This window comes from Pelophylax lessonae (genome assembly GCF_965119305.1).
Source record: "Pelophylax lessonae genome assembly, chromosome: 2".
Taxonomy (NCBI): Eukaryota; Metazoa; Chordata; class Amphibia; order Anura; family Ranidae; genus Pelophylax; species Pelophylax lessonae.
In genome coordinates this window covers 560,313,836-560,339,613 of record NC_138769.1, presented here as the reverse complement: position 1 = coordinate 560,339,613, position 25,778 = coordinate 560,313,836, and the positions used below count along the sequence as shown (strand labels likewise).

The 25,778-nt window shown below is 44.1% G+C and overlaps 1 protein-coding gene across 1 annotated transcript in view; it reads right to left on the bottom strand.

Moving 5' to 3' along the window:
• Positions 1–25,578, bottom strand: part of CS (citrate synthase) — an 81,757-nt gene extending 56,179 nt beyond the window's left edge. Inside the window, exon 1 of the mRNA XM_082245885.1 lies at positions 25,302–25,578. Coding sequence (XP_082102011.1) covers positions 25,302–25,352 — 51 coding nt within the window. The 5' untranslated portion in view covers positions 25,353–25,578. The remainder of the gene's footprint in view (positions 1–25,301) is intronic.
• Positions 25,579–25,778: the final 200 nt, after the last annotated feature.

The following is a 25,778-nucleotide window of genomic DNA, read 5'->3' as shown; positions in this document are numbered from 1 at the left end:
AGAAATGGCCAGCACATGCCTGCAGCTATTAATAAAATGGCGGACCGCAGCAGCGGCCGCATGTATGCACCAACATGTATAAAATCATGCCCTACAAGCATACAGCATGTCACACAGATAATCACACAGTTTTAACACTGAACAGTGTACAACAGCCCCCTTTCTTGCAGCCCACAGCAGCATGAAAACAGACAGGGAGCCCAACAGTGTGAAACAGACATGCAGGGTTACACAGTCCCAGACTGACACCCACTAAACAGACAGGTCCCCACACAGAGTACACTTACCTTCTAAATGGCGTGGGGAACCCGCACAAGCGATCAAGCCACTGCACATGGGACAGGGAGAGTCGCAGCCAGGACGCAGTAAAACTGCGGTGCGAAACCGCTTGGCGTCCAGTGAGGTAGCCACCTCACCACAGCATCCCTGCAGCGAACAGGGATGGGTCGTTCACATATGCCAGGAAAAATACCTGACTGAACGCTTGATGGCAGGCTGGGAAGCCACTGGCCCACAACCTGCGACCAGGGGGGCCAGCCCGAGACCCAGCCCGCATGATCCTCTTCATCAGAAGAACTAACTAATGCTGACAAAAGTAACAGCTAAGAGAAAGAAAAACACTCAAAGAAAATCAAAAAGAAGATAAAGGCTGAGACAAAATGCCCCAGCACAGAAACAGCCTGCTAACTCCTAACAGCTAGTCAATGAAACTGAGGTATGGATACAGGAAGTAGGAGGGTATTGACTGAGGGGACCACCCCCGGGGGGGTGGGATATGTTAAAAGCTTTAATATTGACATATTCTGCTGCCTAGCTACTCCTACGGAGAAAGGTCAATTACCCCCATTGTGACGAATATGAAGAGGCGGCGACTGTCGGAGGACGTAAGAGAAATTTCATTTGGGTACAGTGTTGCATGACCGCGTAATTGTCATTCACTGTGCGACAGCGCTGAAAGCAGAGAATTGGCCTGGGCAGTAAGGGGGGGTTGAAGTTCCCTTTAGGCAAGTGAAGAGACTACTACTGATATATACAAGAATGCGAAGTGTGTTGCACTTGCACACATTTACAAAGGGAGGTGATGGACAGACTTATTAATGAAAGGGTGTTGCAGTACACTCCTATATTTAGTCTTGGTGCTTGCTAGAACAATCACAGTATCCACATTTCTTCAAAAGGTAAAAATCCAGGACACTGCAGACTTTTCCCCATCTCCTTTAATGCTGTATCAAACCAAGGCTAAAACTATTCAGCTCACAACTGATTTGCATGACTACCACATTCTTTGTCCTTACCAATAACCTAGATCGCACTAGTGTCCCAAACCTGCACTGACCTGGCTATCCATCTGAAATTTGAATTTAAAGTGAATCCCCAAACTTGTAAACATATCGGTACCTCCATAATAGGTAGGGATGCACCGATCCGATATGGGCACCTATAATGGCCATTATAGGGGGGATCGGTAACATTGACCGATCTGGTTTTTGCTTAGTAACGGCTCAGCCATTCCTTACTAGGTGCAGTAGTAGTATGGGAGCAGCTACTTCCTGTATAGTCCCGGCTCACAGGCGGAGTGATATCAGATGCACTCTGCCTGTGAATGGAGGAGTCGTACACATGAAGCAGCGGCTTTGTTCTGTACTGCAGCCGCTTGCTTTGTGTGTAGCTCCAGATCGGTTCCAAAAAAGTCAGATCGGTGCATCCCTAATAATAGGCATTACGTGTTTCCAACACCCCTTTCCCTAAAGCAGACTGGACAGTGCCATTACCAATATGCAAATATAGATTTTTTTTATTTGTCAAAAGTCAGCAACAAAGCCCTTATACCCAACTCTAACCTCTTTAATGGCTGCTGACTCACACAGATGTGACACATGACGATCACAAGGGAGAGGAATGTAACATGCAGGCCATTACGCTGAGCAGTTTTTGAAGCGCTTTTACATAAAAAAAAAAAAAAAAAAAAAAGAAAAACTGAAAAATGCACCCTTTAACCTCCCTGGTGGTCTGAATATTTCAGAATGTTTGTGCTAAAAGCGGTACATTTTTTAGCATGGAAATCTGTTTTATATTTTAGGCCTGTAATTCTTAGGAACAACTGACTTAAATCTGTCCAAACCAGAGTCTAGTAGACATCCCAGCCCCGGGTATGATAAAGTTTGAAACATGAAATCATAAATTATAACAGAATACATTTAATCCAAATGTCATCTTTGGTCACTGGTTCCCACTTTCTGCATCCTAAAAACTTCTGATGCGTAGCCAATTGTTGCTCTTTGTACTGATTTGTTTAAGTAACTATTTTTTTCAATAACCTCATCAGTCAGAAATAATTGGAGGTATGCCAAGGGGTTGTCATGGTCAACGTCAACTTTCATACCAGGTGCTCCAGTAAATGGAAATCTTGGGGGCGCTGCCTGATCTGTACCATAGTCAATAGAGCACCAAGTCCACACATCGCTGAGCTCAGTCGCAGAATGGTCGCTGTCGTCACTTTTCAGTACCCGATGACGAATTTTCCCACGAATCGCTAAAATCTTCAAATAATTCCAATTCATTGTCGCCGTTTCCCAGTTCGTCTAAAAGCGCTTTTGGAGCTAAAAGAACGTTTTTTGAACGCCATGGACGCTCTCAATTTTCCAGGCACAAAGAACCACAAAAGTATAGGCAGGGGACTGGAAAAGTCATAAGGTGAAAAGCTGGGGTAAAATGGCTTAAAACAAAGTTGTAATCCTAACAGATTACACTGTATCATGTCATTTGTTTTATTTATTTATTTTTTTTATTTTCCCGCCGGTTCCACCTCCAGACAGGTGCCGGTGTAACGTGAGAATTACCTACCCCGTGAGAAAAACCTACCCTCGTCACTTCCGGCCAGGAACAGCTGAGCAGCGCAGCAGTGCGCATGCTCACAGCCCCGGCAACCTAATGTAACAGCTGAGGAGCTGAGTAGTGCGCATGCGCACTAGTATGAAATTGTCACTGATCCGTGAAAGAAACCTACCCACGCCGCGCTTACATTAAAAACATCTCGGCTGCAATATGAGTAATCTCCGCTCCTTTCCCTGTGACTTCCCTCATCTCGGCTAGTAAATATAAAAGCGGCTGGCGGCTCCGTGATTTATCTTTTCATACAGCCGCCGCTTTTATATTTACTAGCCGAGATGAGGGAAGTGACAGGGATAGGAGTGGAGATCACTCGTATTGCAGCACAGCTGTTTTAATGTAAACGCCGCATTACAAACAGTGCCGTGCAACCGGAAGTGACGAGGGTAGGTTTTTCTCACGGGTAGGCAATTCTCACGGAACACCGGCATCGGCTGGATCACACAGCGAGGACAGCGGGGGATCGTAGCGGAAGGTAAGTGTGACTGTGGGTAATACCGACTGTGGCTCCGGGTTACCACTTTTGGTACTGTATATTAACCCCGAGCCACACTCGGGAATACCGCCAGGGAGGTTAAATTCTATGTATGACTTCACACTGGTCTGCCGTACATCTGTTGCTTAGCACTTATTTAGTCAGTTAATAAAACCGCATCTAAAATGTACTTCCCCCCCCCCCCCCATTCAAAATGCACCAAAAACACACCTGTGTTGCGTTGAGTCACATATCCTGTGAAAAACACACCACAAACGCTGAAAAATCACGGCAGAAAAACATGCGTTTTTGCTACTGATCAGTATGATGGTTGCCGATAATTTTGCTTTGCTTTTTTTATGCAGAGCTACATTGTTTCACATTGGACTTCCTTTCTGAAAACATTGGCTTAATACACATTGGACAAACGCTGTTTGGGGGGGGGGGGGGGGGGTCTTGCTCCTGCTAGCCTGTGCCCATGCACTCATAGGCGTGCAGGGGCATTAAGGGGCAAGAAAAAAAAAAAAAAAAGAGGTTGATGCTCACCTTTAGAAAAAAAAAAAAAAAAAAGTATAATATTTATATATTATGTGTGTGTATATACACACACACACACATATATATATATATATATATATATATATATATATATATATATATATATATATATATATATATATATATATATATATATATATATATATATGTGTGTATATATATATATATATATATATATATATATATATATATATATATATATATATATATATATATATATATATATATATATATATATATATATACACACACACACACACACACACACACACCTTTTTGCAGGCAAAAAAAAAAAAAAATGATGCATTTGTAATTTTTTTTGTTAGGAGCCTGGAAAGCATTGTACCCGTGATCAGCAGATCCTGGGTGCTATGCAGGGCTCTTGCAGGCTGTTCGGCAGTACATCGGCTAAGCAGTTACACACTAAGGCTGGCCATACACTATACAATTTTCTTATTCAATTTCCTTTAGATTTACCTTAAACTATGTAGTGCAAGGGCCTGCCTGACTGCATACAAATTGAAAGTGTTTAGGTTTGACCCTATATTACATGGTTTTGGTAAATCTAAAGGAAAGTTGAACAAGAAAATTGTATAGTGTATGGCCAGCCTAAGACGCATCAATGAACTACTACATCGTAGTTTTTTGAGAACTACAAGCCAACAAGCCACAAAGGCTGTCAGACCTTGTTTTTTTGATTCACAGAACACTGTGAATTGATGAGCCGCCCACAGCCACGTCTTTTACAGATCGTGACAGCTAGCAGGAAGGAGAAGATTCCCCACTAGCTGTCAAACTGGGGGTCCGAGGGCCGGTGCATCTGTAACATGTTAAACCCTGAATATGGGTATATAATGGGTCACAAAAGGTGAAATTATCCTTTAAGCCAGGGGTGGGGAACCTGCGGCCTGCACAATCATTGCGTCCGCAACCCCCCCATGCCGCTGAGCAGTGCGACCCGAGCCCACCCATTTGTGTGACAATAGCAAATGAAAATTCGCTATGGTCACACGGATCCTCCTCCTGATTGGCCAAAAGGCGAACCCATGCCATTGGTCAAGGAGGCGGGAGGACTCGAGGAGAAGCCGCCGCTGCAGGTAAGGGCACCGGCATTGAAAGGGGGCACGCTGTGGTCCGCCTGCATTGAAAGGGGGCACGCTGTGGTCCGCCTGCATTGAAAGGGGGCACGCTGTACCTTGATTACTGAAGGCCCATTTCACACTTTTGTGACCTCAAAGTCACGCAATTCTTTACAGCGTTTTTTGCCGCAAAGCAATGCCTAATACATTTATGCATACATTTTGTACGGCCCCCGAAAGAGGTTACAAAAATCCAAATGGCCCTTGGCAGAAAAAAGGTTCCCCACCCCTGCTTTAAGCCTTTGAGTGTTCATTTCAACGGCCATAAATATTAATATCTGGCCAAATAAATGAATTAGCGCCAAATCGCTTGACACACCTTAACATGTTTACAAGCTTCAAGAGTTTTCTGCTAAAATGCTGCTGCCAGGATGAAAGGGATTTAGAAGGAGATTGCCAAACTTTTAGTGCGCATGAAGCCATTGGTAAAATAAATTGCTTTGGGTGGCCAGACTGTGGCAAGTGGGAGTAAAAAATATAATGTGGAAGCAAACAATACCTCATTATTGGTTGGGGGGGGGGGAGGGGGGGAATAGTACACAATTGGTGGTGTAAGTGGCAGGAATTATGCCCCATTGTTGGTGTCAATATGTGGAATAGTAACCCCCATTGTTGGGTGTCAGTCAATGGAATACTGGATGGAATAATGCCCCATCATTGGTGTCAGTCGCAGGGATTACGCCCCATTGTTGGCGTCAGTAATTATGGCCAATTGTTGGCGACAGTGGAAGAAATAGTGCCCCAAGGGCTGGATAAAACAAGGAGGGGGCCACAGTTTGGAGACCACTGCTTTAAAAAGGGAAACTATAATGGTTCAAGGGACATGTTTAACCTTTTCACAACATTTTTACAGTAGTTGTAAACCCTTACATATGCCCAGTGAAGTGACCGGACACAAGTGATATGCAAGGATTAAACATATCCTCATACATCAATTGTACCTGTGTATCCATCTTTCTCCTATATTTATTCAAAGTGCAGAATTTACACAGGATCTCTCAGCTCTGAAAAGCAGGGGGCAGGGAGCTGAAGTTACATCAGTGAGGAGAGCTCTTAAGAGCCGATTGGAACAGAAACCCCCAGCACACGGGAACAGATCCGATACTGTATCAGCTGAAGCTCCCTCCCTTTCACCTTTTCTCTCTTGGGGTCAGGAAAGCTGGCCATGCATGACTTATGGCCCTGGCAGCAGACAGAAATGTCACTTAGTGCTCTGGATTGATATAAGTACACACCACAGAAAGATATGCAGTGTTCATATTCCATGTCCAAGGTTGACAACTTTAAATCAATTAAAAGGGATTGTAAATTCCCGTGGTTTTTTTTTTTTTAAATTAAAAACAAACATGTTATACTTATCTGCTCAGTAGCAGTTTTGCACAGTGCAGCCTGGATCCTCTTCTCTGGGTCCCTCTTCAGCGCTTCTTGCCCCTCCCTCCTGTCGAGTGCCCCCATAGCAAGCAGCTTGCTATGGGGGCACCCAAGCTGAGCTGCAGCTCCGTGTGTCCATTCAGACACGGAGCTTCTATTCGGCACCGTTCTTGCTCTCTCCTGATTGACAGCAGCGGGGTGGCTGAGGGACTTGTAGACATCACAGGATAAAGAAGGGGCTCAAGTATTAGGGGATGCTGGGGGGGGGGGGGGGGGGGCTACTACACACAGAAGGCTTTTTATCTTAATGCATACCTCCTGCCTTTACAACTCCTTTAATATAAAATCGTTATTGTACAAATATAGCTGCCAGCAGGTATAGCTGGTTTAAAGCAGACATAAAATGAGGTTTCCACTTAAGAGTCATTGCCTACGGGTTAATTTGTCTCACTAACGTCTAAATCATACGCGTCACACCTCCAGTGACCTAGAAACATGAAACTTATAGTAAGAACAATGTGATACAAATGTAACCTTATTCTGCACAGGTCAGTTTAGCGGCCTTAGTTGTAACCAAACAAGATTGGCAGGTAAAAGGCATAGTTTCCTTTCCCATTGTTAAGGGAAACTTGCTAGATAGGATCAAAATCCATAAACAAAAAAATTGCTCCAGTCTATTCCAATACCAAGTTATACGAACACTGAGTGTCAATGTCTTGCCTCTTACACTGTATAATCAAGGTGAAGCTGGGCTGTCAATCACAGCCCACACACCAAAGACCTGTGTCCTTATGATGATCATGTGTCACGACTACGCATACATCAGCAGCAAGCGGTTAAGTGCTAACTGATGGAGATGACGGTTAAACCACTTTATTTACAGAAAGTTGCGACTTTCATATCAAAACACTTTTTAAATGTGTACTGGCTTAAATTAATGCAATTGGAACTGCTGTTGGAGCAGACACACTGTTTACATACTTGGGAAGTAGGGCTGAACGATATTCGATGCAACATCGAATATCGTGCCGTGGGCGTGGGCGATGTTCACATTGCCGGATCAGCCGATATTGGGGAGGACTCACAGTGAAGGAAGGTAAAGGAATACAGCCCGACCATTCCGCACGTTACGTCCGTCCTGCAGCTCTCCTGACTGAGCGGTGAGCAGCGGCACAGGGAACCAATCACGGGTGCCTGCACAACTGACTGGTTCGCTGTGCCGCTACTCATGACGTGATTGGTTCGCTGTGCAGCGCTCACCGCTCGGTCAGGAGAGCTGCAGGCGGAGACTTAACATGTGGGACGGATGTTCGGGCTGTATTCTTAGTACCTGGCTTCTACCACACTGAGTCCAGATTTCTCTGCCTATGCACAGTCACACACTGTTGCATCACATCTTATTAATCTGCAGTTACCTGGAGTGTCCACCATTAACCCTGGCCTGCCCTGTATGATGCAGCAACTGCAATGACATTTAGAAGAAGGCTGCTGCTGCAGTGCTGCACTACTTGTACTTCCAAAATCCTACTACAGTAAAATTAACCCTGGCTGGCCCTGTAGTACAATCAGAAGAAGGCTGCTGCACTACTTCCCATCCCTACAGTAACATTAACCCTGGCTGGCCCTGTATGGTACAATCAGAAGAAGGCTGTTGCACTGAATCCCTAAAGTAACATTAACCCTGTATGGTACAACTTAGGGCTGGGCAAAAAAATCGATTAAATCGATTTTTTAGTGTAAAACGATTTTTTTTTTTCAAACTCGAGTTTTTTGCCACTTTAGTTTTTTCTATAGCGCAATATGAGCCAGCCCCCGCCCAACCATAAACAGTAGACACACACTAGCCGCCCCTTCAACTGCTCACTTGAGCTCAGTCTCTTTACCGTGTTCACTGATAGATAACTTCTCTTCCCTCACCTCACCGAGCACACCATGTGACCGCGCTGCGCCGCCATTGGCCCAACGTCTTTGCATATTCATGAGCGGCGCTTGCCCGCGCGCCACGTGACAGCCCACCGCGCCATTGGCTGGCGAACGCTCTGCGCATTTGCATATGCATGAGGCTGGGTTTGGCATTTTGTAGAGGTTGGCCGTCGGGGCTTCTGGGAGTTGTAGTCTGCCGGAGACCTCTGTAGACGGGTCTATGTTTACAATGGCTCGGATGACTTTATGCCAACCGGTGGGGGGTATGGTAATGAGAGCAAGCGCTGGAGAGGTGTAGATTGGAGGAGGCTGGCCCATTGTGGCCTGAGCTCACTGTGAAGCAGGCGGGCACATGGTGCATGTGGGGTCAGGAGCCCATTGCTGCCCCTAAGGCATGCCGGGTTATCCCTGCTCCATGTGACCTGACACTCCAGGCTGCTGGATTCTATCATCAGTCCTGCTTCATGTATGGCACTGCACCACAAATATTATTACCCACTTCACATCCAGAAGATTTAGCCCCCCCCCCCCCTCCTCCCCTTCATGACCAGGCCATTTTTTTTTTTTTTTTTTAAAAACAGCTCTGCATCACTTTAACTTGCAATTGCGCAGTCGTGCGCCATTATTTTTTGCGCTGTAAACAAGAAAGAAGATCAACAATTTTGAAAAAAAAATATATATATTTTTTTACTTTCTGCTAATAAAACGTTCGGAAGATCGTTATTTTCTTTCTATTTTATTCTATTGTTTTTTTTTAATCTATTTAATTTGAATTTATTCTATGCATTTTAACTCTTGAGGACAATCATAGCAATAAAGTTGCACTTTTTACACTATATCTGATGTCTGCAGTCATTTTTTAAGTGCATTGAAAAAAAAAAAACGAAAATCGAATCGAAACTCGAATTTTTCTTTAAAAATCGAAGATTTTTTTTTTAGGCAAAATCGCCCAGCCCTAGTACAACTACAATCAGAAGGCTGCAGTACTGCCCTACATTAACATTAACCCTTGCCTGTATGGTCGAAAGTCACACGTGATTGGTTTGCCGTACCGCTGCTCACGGCTCTCACCCACCGCTTAGTCACAGCCAACATTCATCATCACTACTAAAAATGTGCAACGAAGAGGATCCGCCGCAAAAAAATTATTTTGTACCAAAAAAAGTCAAAATCAAGTATTTGGGAGTATTTCGGGTACAAAAAGGAGGATGTTGACCAAAAAGAGGTACTTTGCATGCAGTGTCAAAGTTGTGGCCACAAAACAAGGAAACACCACCAATTTGTCTGATCACTTAAAACGGCACCACAAAGCTCTTTACGACGAATACAAAGTCAAATCTGATTCTGGATGTCGTCAAGTTCAAACAAATATTTGTGATGCTTTTGCCAGTGTGACACCTTACCAGAAAGGCTATCAACGACAGAAAGCAATAACAGACGCAATAACGTTTCATATCGCTAAAGATATGTTGCCATTAAATACCGTCGCCAAAGAGGGATTTAAGAAAATGATCCAAACGCTTGACAGGCGGTATGTTATACCATCCCGCACATATTTTTCCCCAAGTTGCGAACTGTATGAAAAATGCAAATCTAAGGTTGAAGCAGAACTGTCGTACGTGGAATACTATGCAACTACAACAGACTTGTGGTCCAGCAGGACAACAGAGCCCTACATGAGTCTGACGGTCCATTTCATCACAGAGGACTTCAAGCTAAAAAGTCGCTGTTTGCAGACGGCATTCTTCCCAGAAAGTCATACAGCTGAGAATATCACAGAGGCCCTGAAAGAAGCGGTGTCCGCTTGGGGCTTAGATGAGACACGTCAAGTCTGTATAACAACAGATAATGCAGCGAACATTCTGAAAGCAGCCGATCTGAACAAGTGGACCAGACTACAGTGCTTCGGCCACAGACTACATCTTGCAGTTGGTGAGTAATGACCATGACCTAAATAAATATAATTTTTTTTGCCATTTTACTTAAAGTGTTCCTGCTGAAAAAAAAAAAAAAAGTTGATAAAAATACCCCCGGGACCGTTAGGGCTAGTATACATTCCACAATGGATAGCCTCTGAACTGTCCCAGGTTGCACTTACCTTTTAGATGAAATACATACCTTGAAAATTTCTTGTCCAGCGCTGCCATTAGGTGTGGGCAGCTGAAGCCGGAGCGTCCCCTTCTGTGTCCTCTTCCGTCCTAGAATGCCCTGCACCGGCCCCGATGTCACTTCTGGTGCAGGCTCGTCATCCCTGCACAGCTTCTGGGCATGTCCAGAAGCTGTTTAGCAGGGAATGATGCGCCTGCACCAGAACTGACGTGCGAGGCCGGTGCAAGCGCATTGACTCCTGGGAGCGATGATGCAAGAAAAAAAATACACTAAACATTTAATTTTAAACAACCTTTTTTTGAATAAGTGTCAAAAAAATAGTTTTAGGAGCACATTTGAGGAGCGCTCCATTTCAATAGTTTTCAGGGAAAATTAAAATTTTTACCTAGACCCACACATTGTGAATATTCAATTTATCCTGTTAAAACATTTTAAACAAGGAAATTATTATTGGCGTTTATCGGGTTTTGGAAAAGAGCTCTTCATTTATTGTTTCAAATAAAACAGTGTGCTTCAATAATTAAAGTTCACATTCACAATGTTTTGTTTGTTTTTTCCGCTTAGAAAATGCAGTGAAAAAGGATGGCCGCATTGATCGTGCTATAGGAGTCTGCAAGAAGCTGGTGAGCCACTTCTCTCACAGCTGGAAGGCCAGCGATGCCCTCGCAAAAGTCCAGAAGGAACTCAATCTTCCATCACATTGTCTCATCTCAGAATGCCAAACAAGATGGGGTTCCAGACAGATGATGATCAGCAGGATATTAGAGCAGCAGCAGGCTTTAACTCAGGTCCTGTCTGCAGACAAGAAGCTGCAACATCTAATTACAACCTTTAAAGATATAGATGTCCTGGAATCTGTAAGCAAATCACTGGGCCCAATGCTGGATTTCACTGATGCACTTTCAGGGGATGAATACGTAAGTGTCTCCTTTGTAAAGCCAGTTCTTCAGCTCTTCAACAATTCACTACTGGAAATGTGAGATGAAGACACAGACTTGACCAAGAACATAAAGAAGAAGATGCTTGACTAAACAAGAAATACGAAGATGATGATACTCAGAAGGTGCTAGATATGGCATCTTTTTTGGACCCCCGGTTCAAGATGGACTTCATCAGTGCAGACAAGAAGACCCAAGTTAAGGCCAGAGTGGCATCACAGATGATGGAATGCCAGGAGAAATCAAGCTGCAGCACTGACGTGATGCCAAACGTCACCAGTGAACCCCAGGAAAGCAAAGAAGTCATTGGCAAGCTTCTTTAAAACAGAGTGAAACTGCAGCAAAGGGTGATTCCTCTCTAGGAGTTAAACACCTACCTGCTAACACCTCCAATAGACAAAGAGGAGGATCCACTTGCATGGTGGAAAGTACACAAAATAAGCTTTCCTCGTCTCACCAGACTTGCCCGCAGATACCTGTGTATTCCTGCGACAAGCTCGCCGTCAGAGAGACTTTTCAGTACTAGCGGCAACATCGTCACTTGCCAACGAACCTGCCTCAAGCCTGCAAAGGTTAATAGACTTGTGTTCTTAGCTAAAAACCTTGAGTAAGCAAAGCATACAGCACACATAAGCAGCTAGCATGCATGATCATGCTAAAGAATACTCAGTTTAGAAGTTTTATTTCATTTTGTTTAGCCATGATTATGATGACCAACACTGTTTAACTTTGGCACTTTTGCGAAGAAAAGTTGACTTAAAAACAAAAGATTGTGAAACAAAAATGCTTATGAGTTGTTTTATAAAAAATATATTAAGTTATATTGTTGTAATGTAAACCAATCAGGGGGGTTGGTGTAAAGCTGCTGTTTTATTTAAAAATGTGTTCTGCTTTTGTGTTTACAAGAAATGTTCTAATTTTGGAATAAAATATTAAGTGACCTTTTTGTCACTTGTAATGAAGCTTGCTTATTTGTGAAATTATTAATATCAATGTTAAGGTAATTGTTGACTTTAGCCTGGATTGATGGCTCTCTCAATATCGCAATATATATAGTTGGGAAAAAAAATATCGCAATGTACTTTTTTCCAATATCGTGCAGCCCTATTGGGAAACGTAGTTGTATTTATCAAAAAAACAAAAAAAAAACAAACCCAGTGCCATTACTGCATCAGAAGAAATAGGCCAAAAAAGCAACCGGCTGCTGGACAAGGACCCAGTCACCTGAGGGGGGGGGGGGGGGGGGCCCGACAACCAAAATTATCAAAGCCAGAGGAAACAAAACAAACATGAAGTGTACTCCTGGATGGTTTAGAAAAAAAAACAGAGGGCCTTTTAAGCTGGGTTCATATATGCAAATTGGATGAGGATTTCCCTGCATCCAATTTGCATGACAGGAGATTGTGACTGGCTCTTAATGGAGCCGGTTCACACACCTCCGGGGCGGCTGCGGAGAGAATTGCATAGGGGTCCTGTGCATCCTTGGCTCAGTTTCAGGTCAGAATTCAGCCAAAAATTCAGCTCTGATTCATCCCTGAAACAGAGAACAGGGCGCACTATACCCCGGCTGTCAGCCTCATCAGTTTCAAGTGTGAACCCAGTCTAAATATCTCTGGTTTGCGTTTCCTGTTAACCGCTTAACGACCGTCCAACGACTATATAAGTCGGCAGTTTAAACCTAAATACCGGTGTTATGGCATCTGTCCTTTAACTACTTGCCGACTGCGCACAGTATATTTACTGCGGCAGTCAGCCCCGGGCAGGCAGAGTGACGTAGGTCTACGTCGCTCGCCTGTCACCGGGTTTTGAGCCAATAGTGGGCGAGCGCATGCCCGCCTCGGCTCGTTCACAGAGGAGTGCGGGCGTGTGACCGGCTGACCCGATGTCCGCCGGTCACTCTACGATCGTCGGTACAGCGGGAGAAAGGCGGGTGGCTTATGTAAACAAGCCGCCTGTCATTCTCCCCTGTGTAAAAATGAAGATCAGACGGTTCTATGTAGAACCGTTGATCTCTGTTTTTACAATAGTAGACATGTCCCACTACAGTTAGAAACACGCCCCTAGGACACACTTAACCCCTCCCTGTCCAATACAGTTAACCCCTTCCCTGCCAGTATCATTTTTGCAGTAACAGTGCATATGTATAGCACTGATTACTGCAGTAATGTCACTGGTACCCCCAAAAGTGTCAAAAATGTCAGTCAAGGGTCCGATCTGTCCGCCGCAATGGCGCAGTACCGCAAAAAATAAAAAATAAAAAAACACCAAAAATGACAGAAATCTTTCCCTTTGTTAGCAAACGCGATAACTTTTGCGCAAACCAATCAAAATACGCTTTTTGCGATTTTTTTTACCAAACATATGTAGCATAAAACAAATTGGCCGAATTTTGATTTTTACATTTTTTTGGGGGGGGAATTTCATATAAAAAAGTGAAAAATATTGTTATTTTTGCAAAATTTACGCTCTTTTTTTGTTTATAGCCCATGATCAAAAAAAAAAAAAAAAAAAAAAAAAAAAAAAAAAAAAAAAAAAATCGCACAGGTGATCAAATACCACCAAAAGAAAGCTCTGTTTGTGGGAAAAAAAGGACGTGAAATTTGTTTAGGTACAGCGTCGCACGACCGTGCAATTGTCCGTTAAAGTCACGCAGTAAAAAAAAAAAAAAAAAAACCCCTGGTCAGGGAGGGGGTAAAATCTTCTGGGGCTTAAGTGGTTAAATTTTGGATAGGCAGTGAAAGTTACAACCTCTTTGTTACAGGTTTCTATGACACCATGTCACTAGTACATGAAGAGAGAGACCAGAGTTTCAGAGCTGTCAAATAAATGAGTTGTTTATAAACTAACACCCAAAATCTAAAAAAAATCTCAGTACCTTTTTGCAAAGGCAATGACCAACACATGACTAACCTGACTTACCCTAAGTTCTCTGATTTAAATGAAGCATGACCTTGAGTGCAAAGGACTCAAAGCATTTTATATTTGCATGTGTTCCCCAGCTAAGATAAGGGTGATCATTGTTGGAATATCAATTTTTAAACCATAGCACAACGTCTGTGCAGCATTTGTGTGCAACTGCTGGCAAAGAATTCTAGGAGGTAGAGATGAAAAAGCAGCCAGAAAACTCAACTGCATAAAATAGATTACCCATTATTTAATCTGTGTGCCTTCGAGTAACCCTTGCTTTAGCAAACCAGGATAAAAAAATAGCAGCTGGGATGTTTTATAGGTGCTCTTAGCTGCAAATACTTATTCCCTTGTCTTAAGCACTCTTGGATCTGCTAAACCCAGGGCACTCTGGTATGCCAATCTTCGCTTTGGTCAAGAAAGTCAAAGGCCTCACCTCCTCCATTCACAGAATGTCTTGTTTTCCATCAATGGATGAGGTGCCATCCGACCACCTGATCCACTATCAGAGCTGTACTCCAGCCAGAAGTTAGTCTCAATGCCCGTCTTACTATACTGTACAAGGGGTGAGAGTTTTATAAAACACTGCAGCCTACACACACGGTACGCACTTCAATAGTGTCAATTTATTTTTACTGTGTATGTCCAATATTGTTTTAGACCAAGGTTCAGCTTTAAAAGGTCAAGCAATATATTGCCCATGCTTATCCTTGACCAGTAAATAGAATGGCCTCTTTGAAGACTACTTGCCCACCAGGTACCCATGTTGTATTTTTAACATTGACTTGTATTTTTGGCAAATGTAGTGTTAAATGAATGATATGTTCAATGCTTTGTCCTTGAGATTTTTCAAAATGATGGATAATAGTTTATTTTAAAGGTTTATGGCTTGCATTTTATAGCCCTGCGCTACCAATGTTCATGTTAGACATACATACTCATATGCATAGTAGAATTCAGGTAAAGAAAGGCCAAATTTAGAAAGCTCAGTGTCTTGCACCAAAGCTAGACATTTACCAGAAGAAAAATGACGACATACAATAGAACTTATCACTGCACTGTGATCACCAGTCTCCCAACACCTTAAAGAGAACAGATTCTTTTAAAAGGGGGAGAGAGTGCACAGAATCAGCCGGTGTTCTAAAATTTCATCGGACCCGTGAAAATTCCAGACCCTCGTCACTTCCGGTGACGCTATGTCAACACCAGCTGGTGCGAGCCCCGGTGCACATGCGCACAAGACATTTTCCAGGTTCGATGAAATTTTAAGACTTAGCGAACAGCTGACTCAGAGGAGGCGGGGCTGAGGCACCGGTTATGTGTGGTCCACCAACTCCACTTCCGGGTCTATGCGTTGCAGACAGATCTTTTTTTTGTTGTTTTCTTTTCTATCATTCCACACATTTACACACATTCCCTTACACACATCGAGAGAAATAATAAAATGTTTAATACTCATCGTAATCATAATTAGTATTTATATTAAGCAGAGAAGGGAAATGCATCATGGGAAATGCAGTGCTTCTGGACCCCTGCACAGGTGGTTGGTATGTGTTAAAAAAAAAATAAATAAAAAAAAGAGTGTCCGCCTTTCCGACCATTGAAGTAAAGGGAATGTGTGTACATGTGTGGAATGATAGAAAAGAAAACAACAAAAAAAAAGATCTATGTCTGGAACGCATAGACCCGGAAGTGGAGTTGGTGGACCGCACATAACCGGTGCCTCAGCCCCGCCTCCTCTCAGTCAGCTGTTCGCGAAGTCTTAAAATTTCATCGGACCTGGAAAATGTCTTGAGCGCATGCGCACCGGGGCTCGCACCAGCTGGTGGTGACGTAGCGTCACCGGAAGTGACGAGGGTTCGGAATTTTCACGGGTCCAATGAAATTTTAGAACACCACCAGTATTTCCGGTCTTTGTGTGGGGGTGGCCATCTTGGCAGAGACAAGGCTTTGCTTCCAAATGTCAGAACCACCAGCCACCTCAATAGTGAGCTGCACAATAGTGATATTACCAAATCCAGTTCAGTCTACTGAGCCTGGCAGTCAGAGAGCAATGCCTTAGTTATTACTATACAGATTTATAGCTAGGAGGCTGTAGTCACATGAGTACCCAGACACAGATGCTGTTCAGGATATCCAGACAAAATGGTACATTTGTAGGGTAAGGCTTTGGCACAATTAACACTTCCAGAGGTTCCCTATACATAGCAAATCTTCATAACTTGTGTAAGATTACCATGAAGTTGAACTTCCCCAAAAAATTAAATATGTCCGCCCCTCAAGCATATGGAGGAAACCATGCTTATTTTATCTAGGGGGATAATTGAGAGTATTACTTATCTTAACCCACAAGTCATTGCTTCTGTCTGCTTCCTCAGAATGTGGCACTCTAACCTCATCATACACAATGCCAGTGGTGGCCGCTGATCCTTCATTGTACGTGATGTTTGCAAGACAGGCTTTTGGGGACCATTCCTCGATAGTGGAACCAATATGATGGAAGACTGCAGGACCCTAGATTAAAGTGATTTTAAAAAGGCACAATTGTTTTTCAAAATAAACATGCCTATGCTTACCGGCTTTGTGCAGCGGTTTTGAACAGATCTGCCCTGATTCTCCTCATGTACCCCGCTGTCGTTCCTGGTCCCTCCATCCTGTTGAGTGCCCCCAAAGTAAGTAGCTTGAAATTGGGGCACCCAAGCAGGCACGCTCCTGAGCCACTGCTCTGCTTGTCCAGTCAGACACAGAGCCACAGCTCTGCCTCGGGCACCCTCTCTAGCCTCATTGGCTGCGATTGACAGCAGTGGGAGCCAATGGCACCTGCTGCTGTCTCAGCCAATGAGAAAGGAAAGTTCCCTGGAGAGCTGAGACACTTGTACACATCTCTGGATCGCAATGGAGCCCAGGTGAGTATTGGGGAGCTTCTGCTCACATAAGGTTTTTTACCTTCAAACATAGCCTTTAGAACTACTTTAAGGCAAGTAATCCTCTGTATTATATCTTCTGTATGCAAAACAAGAATTATATCCTACATATACTGGGGGGGGGGGGGGGCTTGGGGGAAGAAAGGGGCAGATATATTTTCGTTTTATACATTTGTGCTACATCAGCACAGAATGACAAAAAAAACTTCTAATGGTCTTGACAAAGTTTCCCCCCGTTTGAATAGGCAATGCCCTAAACTTCTAAAATCCATCTAAAAATCTATTTGCATGACTGCACAGAAAGGGGGTAAATGAAAGCACGAATAATTTAGAATGTTTGCATTGTCTGGAGATATTGTTTAACACGCTTACCAACTGCCCGATGTCCATGAACACATCGCAATTGTAAAGCAGAACATACAAATTTTTCATGCTTGCAAATACATGAACAAGGTCTAGACTGCTGTTTAATTTTAATAAGCATAAACTTTGGTCAGATGTTCCTCCCTACACGCTGGAATAATTTAGAGGAAGTTTGTCTCACATGCTCACTGGTGCCAAGTAGCAAGACATTCATTTAGGAAAAAAATATTCTGAATATAATGCGACTAGGATCCTCATTGGCTACCTTGGAGAACATCACTCATCCTCGACTGGTTTTTAGGGATGCACCGAAATGAAATTCTTGGCCGAAGGCCGAATACCGAACGCGGTGTTTCGCATTTTTTAACATAAAATATGCCCATTAGCGTGCCCCTTAACATAAAATATGCCCATCAGAGTGCCCCTTAACATAAAATATGCTCATCAGCATGTCCCTTAGCATAAAATAAGGGGCACGCTGATGGGCACATTTTAGGTTAGGGGGCACTCTGATGGGCACATTTTATTTCAGGGGGCACTCTTGATGGGCAAAACAAAACATTTAAATCAGCATTGCTCTTAACATAAAATATGCCCATTAGCGTGCCCCTTAAAATGAAATATGCCCATCAGAGTGCCCCTTAACATAAAATATGCTCATCAGCATGTCCCTTAGCATAAAATAAGGGGCACGCTGATGGCCACATTTTATGTCAAGGGGCACTTTATAGGGCACTGTAATATAATTAGCATGGCAAGTGGCAACAACATATGGCAGTCTGCACACTAATGCTTGTGCAGCTGCCAGCTACCGTATTCTTCTCCCCCAAATGTGCTCAGCTCCACATCACATACCTCAACTGCAGCCAGCGCCAAAAGCCGCGAACAGGGGGGCGGGGCGTGGACCTAGTGTGAAGGAGCCACCAGTCAGGAGCAGGGGGCGGGACGCACGCGTGACGTCACACCCCCTAGCTGCAATGAGGAAGGTGAGCGGTCAGGGCGGAAGCTACAGAGGATCATTGCATACATTATCAGAGGGTTACTTACTGCAGAGGACATTTTTTACATAGATCATAATAGAGGACCGCGAGCCGCAATGAGGAAGGTGAGACATTGTTCGGCTCAAAATTCTTCGGACTTTTGATTTATTCGGCCGAACACCGAAAGTGCCATTTTCTCTATTTTCGGCCGAATAATGTTCGGCCACCGAATATTCGGTGCATCCCTACTGGTTTTATATGAGAAATTCAACATTTCTACCGCCCATTTCTACCGCCCATATTTACTTGATCTGCCCTGAAGAGGAAAAGAAAAAAAAACAAACTTTGATTTCAGAAAACCCTCAATTCCAAGAGTAACAGCAGCCTCTCTCAACTTCCTTAACTACATCAAGTACAGTTACTCCTCCTTAAACAAACAGTGCACTATGACTACAAGGTCAAACTAACTGACCTTTAAAACCAGCGCCTGAATAAAGGACTACTGAATGAAGTCCCTTTGTCTAATAGCCCAGACAAAAACTAGGTGGTCATTTGTACTGTACAAGGAAAGAACAGAAAACTCCACACACTTAAGCCCTCCCAAAGCCGAGCAATGCTTTGATTCACCCAGAACCTGGCAGGCTCATGCCTATTTGTACATGCACCAGGGAAAAGTTTTTATGTAATGCTTAAATTCAGCTTGAAGGAGGATGGATGCTGTATTAAAATATCAAGACATTGCAATTCTAGCAGTGTATATATATCCATTCACTTGTCATTTAAATGGTTTGAAAATGATAAACTGAAAAAAAAGATCTGGAAACCCAGTGTATTTCAGGATTAAATGAACTGCATACTAATCATATGAGGTCACGTAATTAGATTAAAAAAAAAAAAAAATATGGGCTTTCGGGACAACAGACACTCCTCGTTGAGTCAACACATAGCTATGCCTATAATGTGATTTACTACAAAAGTATTTAGAAAACTGACACATTAATACAACTATGAATGTATCTCTACTGTAAAATAATCTGGTGTTGTATGTAGAGGTCTTTGATGCTTCCGAGGTTTCTGTGACGGTTGTTTCAAGATTTACATTCTTTCACTATTTCAAAATATTTTGCAAAGACAATAGGGTTGAACTGGAAAATCTAGTAGAAGTCTTATTCAACTCGACTTGTTCTGCAACTGTGAAGAGGTTTTGTAGCGAGTTGTAGTAAAATGGTACATCTACCATGACCTGGATAAATGAAAAACTACACAGAGGCTGCACTGGAAAACGTAGCGGAAGCACTTGGTCTTATAACTAAGCCATGGAAGGTGCCTGAAATCCCACTGTTACAGCCACAAAAAAAAAAAAATTCAACTTCCTTTTTTTTTCTTCTAGGAATTCTGATCTCTATAGACCATTATAGTGGGCATAGATGGACCCAAATTCAGCCGGTTCAGCAGGGACAGGCAGAATTTTGATCTGTGTATGGCCCTCCCTGTTTGACAGAAGTCGATCATTAAATTGACTTCTATTGATCAGTGGCTGCAGTCACTGATCAGTGTATTTTGAGCCGCTGGCAGAATACAGCATCCCATCAGGGGGATTCCCCCCATCGACCTTGCTTTTGTAAGTGAAGGATTCTTTTTTTTCTCATTCAGCCGATTGCAGGATGAAGGAAAAAAAAAAAAAAAAAAAAACCCAAGACAAGTTTTCTATGGCCAGCTTAATATTATAATTCCTATATGGATCCTTTTCTTGCATTTTCACTGCAGGTACCTCTAAACAAAAGCCATGAATAGGGTAGCCCATATTGCAGTACTGCAAAAAGTCTGACGTGTAAAGTGGTTCTAAAGACTTAAGTGGTAGTTAACCACTTGCGACCGACCACCCGCCTGGCTCGGCTGTGCGAATCAACGTACTGGTACATCGATTCGCGGGAGTGGTGCTGGGGGGCGAGCGTGCGCTGCCGCGCTCCCGCCCCACTAGGAAGCGGGGATGCCGATCCACAGGACCGGCGGCCGCAATTGCCGCCGGGCACCATCGATCGCTCCCCGCTGAGAGAGAAGCATGGTCTGCCGTTATAAACACAGCTGACCGTTGTTCTCTCTGAAATGTTCACAGAGCTCATGTGATCCTTCTATATAGGATCACAGGTCTCTATGATCATTTCACAAGTCCCTCCCCCCACAGTTAAAAAAAACACTCCCCTAGGCTCACAATTTAGCCCTTTGATCACCCCTAGGTTAACCCCTTCCCTGCCAGTGTCATTAGTACAGTAACAGTGCTCCTGGCGCTCTGATGACCGCTCGGCTCTTCTCTGCCCAGCTGACAGCTCCAATGGGCGGGCCCGAGCACTGCCATCAGCCGAGGAGGAGGGGGAAGAGGAGAGAGCGCCGAGCGGTCATGTGATTGCAGGGAGCTGCTCTGATGTAGGTACTGATCGCATATTTTTTCTATAACAGACACAGGGGCGGGATGATTTTAAATTGAATATGAGCAGCAGCGGGAGGGGAGGGGGCAGGCACTGACGAGCAGACAGGCAGGGATGAGAGGGGGGAAGAGGAGCACAGAGGATGACAGTGAAGAGCTGCAGATGGCAGAGACACAAACACTGACCATGGTGTCAGGGCTCAGCAGCCATGATACACTGTGGTCAGTGTACAGGGAGGAGGGTAGATACTGGCAGGATCAGCCAGGTTTTTTAGGTGTTAAAAGGGGCCAAATGACACAAGCTTTAATGTTTTTCACCTATATGCATTCTTTGCATGAAGGTAAAGAACCTGTGCTGCAGAACTCCCCCCCCCCCCCCCCCATTGTTACCTAAGCCTGATCCAGCGATCTGCATGAGAGCAGAGGATCTTGCCGATGTATCCTTCCTCCCAAGGCGCATATGTAGCTGTCAATCAAATGCTGTGCAGAGCTGAGCCAGGGGCTTTCCATGGGGGGCACTTGCTAAAGGAGGAGGAGCCTGGACAGGGGAACACTGAATAATAGGATTGGGGCTATGTGCAAAACCATTACACAATGCAAGTATAACATGTTTTTTATTTAAATCAAAAATCAGGCTTTAATATCGCTGTAATTACAGAATTCAGGAACCTGTCTGTCCAATTCTGGATCCATCAGGACCAGCTCCATTGATAACTGGAGGAAACATCAAAAGTAAAGCAGTAATTTTTAAGACGCATTGGCTACCCAGCTCCTGGGGTATATCAAACCCTGATATCCTTTATTAGCCAGCTGTCGTTATTAAAGATGAAAATGTTCGTCACCATTTAGGTCCCTTATTAGGCTAGGATCGCATTTCTGCATTACAGAAACATGCTGTACCTTAGATGAAAAGTGGAGGTCCCATTAATTCCTAATAGTATCCCATGCATTGGCAACCGCAGTACATTTTCACATGAAATAAACTAAATGGTGATGCAGCGCAATTTCACGAAAAAAGTCTGGGACTTCTTTCCCCACGTTTCTCGTGGATAGGGTAACCCATTGAAATGAATATGCTGCCCTACATGCAGCCCGCACAGGTGTGAACCAAGGTTTAAAACAAATACACACCTTTCTACAATGTAAACAGATTAGGTATCTCATACTACACAAAGGGTCATTAGACATGAGAGAAGTCCACTGACACATCTAAATGACAGCCAAGCCCACGTCAAAAATATTTTAAAATATTCTCTAGTTTCTGCTTGCCCTCCCAGTCCAGCACAGGGACAGCAGGTTTCATGCACCTCCTATACCCTGACAGTCTCTAGAGCAAGAAACTTAAGAATTCCTATCCATAGCGGAGAGGAGCCATAAGAAAGGATGCTAAAGGTCAGATCCCAGTAGTCCCAGACCAGCTAGATGAAGACTGTCGCTGATTGATGTATTGCAGTGTAGCTCACAATAGGGGACATGGCCAGATAATGCCAAGGACTGCGAGTAGTGATTGGCCTACCAACAAGCCATTCCACCCTGAATAATCTGCTGCGTCTATCAATAATTGTAGAGGGGGGTTAAAAGAGGAGTTAACCTTTTGTAACACGTTACACCCATATTCAGGGCGTAACATGTTACTGCAGCACCAGCCCCCCATTGTAACAGCGAGCGGGGGATCTTCTACCCCCGCTCGCTGTCACAATTTTTTACAAACGCGGCAGAGCGGCTCTGTCCACCCAGCCACTTCATTTATTCACAGTCCTGTGAATGTGAAAACTACAAGTACCGACAGCCTTTGCGAATGTTGGCTTGTAGTTCTTCATGGACTACCAGGACGCTGTTAAGCGCTCTAGATAGTTAATTGATTCTTCCTGCCAACTTGTAACTGTCTGCTCCTAGGAGGTACTAGGAGACAGCTTACACAGACTTGGGCCCAATTCACAATGATGAATGTTTTTTTGAGTTTCCTTAGTGCTTTTTGCTGTGCTTTCCATGGTTTTTACTGCGATTTTACATTTCATTTTTTGCTGTTTTTTGGGGAAAACGTGTTGGGCAGATTTAAAATTGCCGCAAAAATAACAGTATAAAACCCACTACATGTTTTTCTGCAGCTTCTCCACTGAAGTCTATTGATCCAAAAAAGCACCGTTTTGCATTTTAAAAAAGTCTCTGACCCTTTCAAAAAACAGAGGCACAAAAAATGCATTGATGTAATCGTGCTCCATAGGAACCCATGTTAAATAAAATGTCCTGTATTTCTGTAAAAAGCATGAAAAAACAAACTGATGTAAATGGAGCCTAAGGGCTCTTTCACACGGTCCGCCTCTGTAGGCAGATCCGTGCTGCTCAGCGGGGATCGATCCGCGATCCCCGCTGAGCCGGCGGATGACAGCTCCGTCTCCGCTTGCAGAGTGGAGAGGGAGGTGTCACAGTCCCCGCTGCTCTCTATGGGGAATCGGATGAGAGCGGACCGCCTGTCCGCTCTCATCCGATCCCCAGGACGGATGGAAAATAGTGTTTCCATCTGTCCGGATTTCACAGACAGGATCGGATGCGGATGGCAGCGGACATGTCATCGCTGACATCCACTGCTCCATAGGGCTGAATGAGGTATCCGATCAGATCCGCCTAAAAAAATGACAGGCGGATCTGATCGGACCGCCCATGTGAAAGAGCCCTTATACTGTTTCTGCTGATCGCGAGTCCAATGCTTTGCAGGCTCCTAGTAGAAAAAAAAATATAACAGTAAACGCACATTTTACCTATAAGAGCCGGTTCACACTAATCCGACTCAAAGTCGCCCCAACTTTGAAGTCGCCCATGTAGCGCGACTTCATCGCGGCTTGCAAACGACTTCTCATAATAAAAGCCAATGCAAGACGCTCCCGACTTCGCCAAAAAATAGTGCAGGAACCCTTTTGTAAGTCGGAGCGACTTGAGTCGCTCTGATTAGAACGGTTCTATTGCACAGCATTGGGAGCTACTTGTCGCCTGACAAGTCGGAGTAGTGTGAACCGGTTCTCGATGCATATATATATATATATATATATATATATATATATATATATATATATATATATATATATATATATATATATATATATATATACACACACACACACTTTTTTTTTTTTTTTTACAAAAAAGGTAAACTTATCCTTTAACAGAGTGGTCAAAAAAAAAATTCTTCAAGCACCAAATAAAAAAAAGTGTCACATGACCATTCATTCATTCCATGACAGTGCTGCATGTCCCAAACACACGCCACCCTCCCTGACCTCCCCTACCAGAACTTTGACCTTAAAATGGGTAGCACAATGGTGTAGTGGTCAGAACCGGGGTCTTCAGCTCAAATCCCAACCACAGCACTACCTGCATGGAGTTTGCATGTTCATAAACATGCTCATAAATTAGTTGGCTCTAATATACAAACGAATGAGTTACAGACCTTAGATTGTAAGCTGCTAGGACTGACGTGATTATAAAAAAAAAATAAAAAAGTTAATTTTTTTCCTCATATTTTCTTTGGCGCTGTGTAATACCAATGATCAATCGGTAATGGACACAAGTGCTTCATTTTTTTGGCACACACTATTGGACATTAAGGGCCAGTTCACACCACATGCAGTCCAGTGCGGTTTTTTTTTTCTGCATCAAAAAACGCATAAAAATTTTATTATATGGTTTCTAATTGCATACTTCCCACCGGTGCTTGCAGATCCAGAAAAAAGAAGAACATGCTGCATTTTTCCTGCACTGGAACGCTGCAAAAAACACACTGGAACACATGTTCTTATTTATGGTAAAGGAAAAAAAACGCACCGCGACGCGTCAAAAACGCACATACAGACAAGAATCTGGAAGGCATCTGCACTGCGTTTCTAAGGCGTGAACTGGTCCTAATAGAAATGGTGACAGATCCCTGGGGATTGGGCACACTGATTGTAATGACAGTACAATATGTGACATTGACCCCCATCTCACAGAGGAGAAGCAGCCAATGAACACCCCGTATGTACTGCTTCCCTAGAAAGTCATGACTTTCCCTGTCAGGGTGGAGCAGTGAGGGAGGTCAGTCAGGGCCCCAGCACTGCAGGGATCCTCGGAGGGGCCCCTCCTGTCACTGAGGCCGGGCTCCCCGGTGATAGAAGGGGATGAAGTGTCAGCTTCTAGACAAAAGCCGGCCGGGCTCGTCCAGCACATGGAAGGGAAGGAGGGAAGGAGGGAAGGAAGGAAGGGTGGGTGTTCCACACATGTCACGGATAGACGCCGGTTCCCCTCCACACACAGCCCGGCTTCTCACCTTAGCCCCGAGGATACGAGCGCACAGGCGTCCGGCGGTGATGAGAGACATGCTCGTAGTCTGGTGTACGGTGCTGGGACGAGGAGAAGGCCGTCACTGGGCCGAGAGCTACTGTAGCGTCTTGCTGGAACCGGCAAAGCCAAGGCGCCTGGAAGGCCGGAGCCGGGACAAGGTTGAAGAGGAGGATTCGGGCCCGCCTCCTGCTGGATGACGTCACGGCCCGCTGTCACTACGCATTCGCGCAGCGCAGCCATCTTGCAAGGGGCGAGCACATTGACCTTTCCGGGGCCATTTCAGTCACACGACGGCTTGTGGCAAGTGCTGCAGACGCATGCGTAGTCCGTGTTTAACCACACGTCACATGTCATACCCTGTACATAGTGATTGGAGAGGGAGAGAGAGACGGGATCAGTTGGTTTATTAAACATGTTCGTTCTGCGGACCAAAGTGCCCGAGGGGAAGGGCGTGTTATCTTGT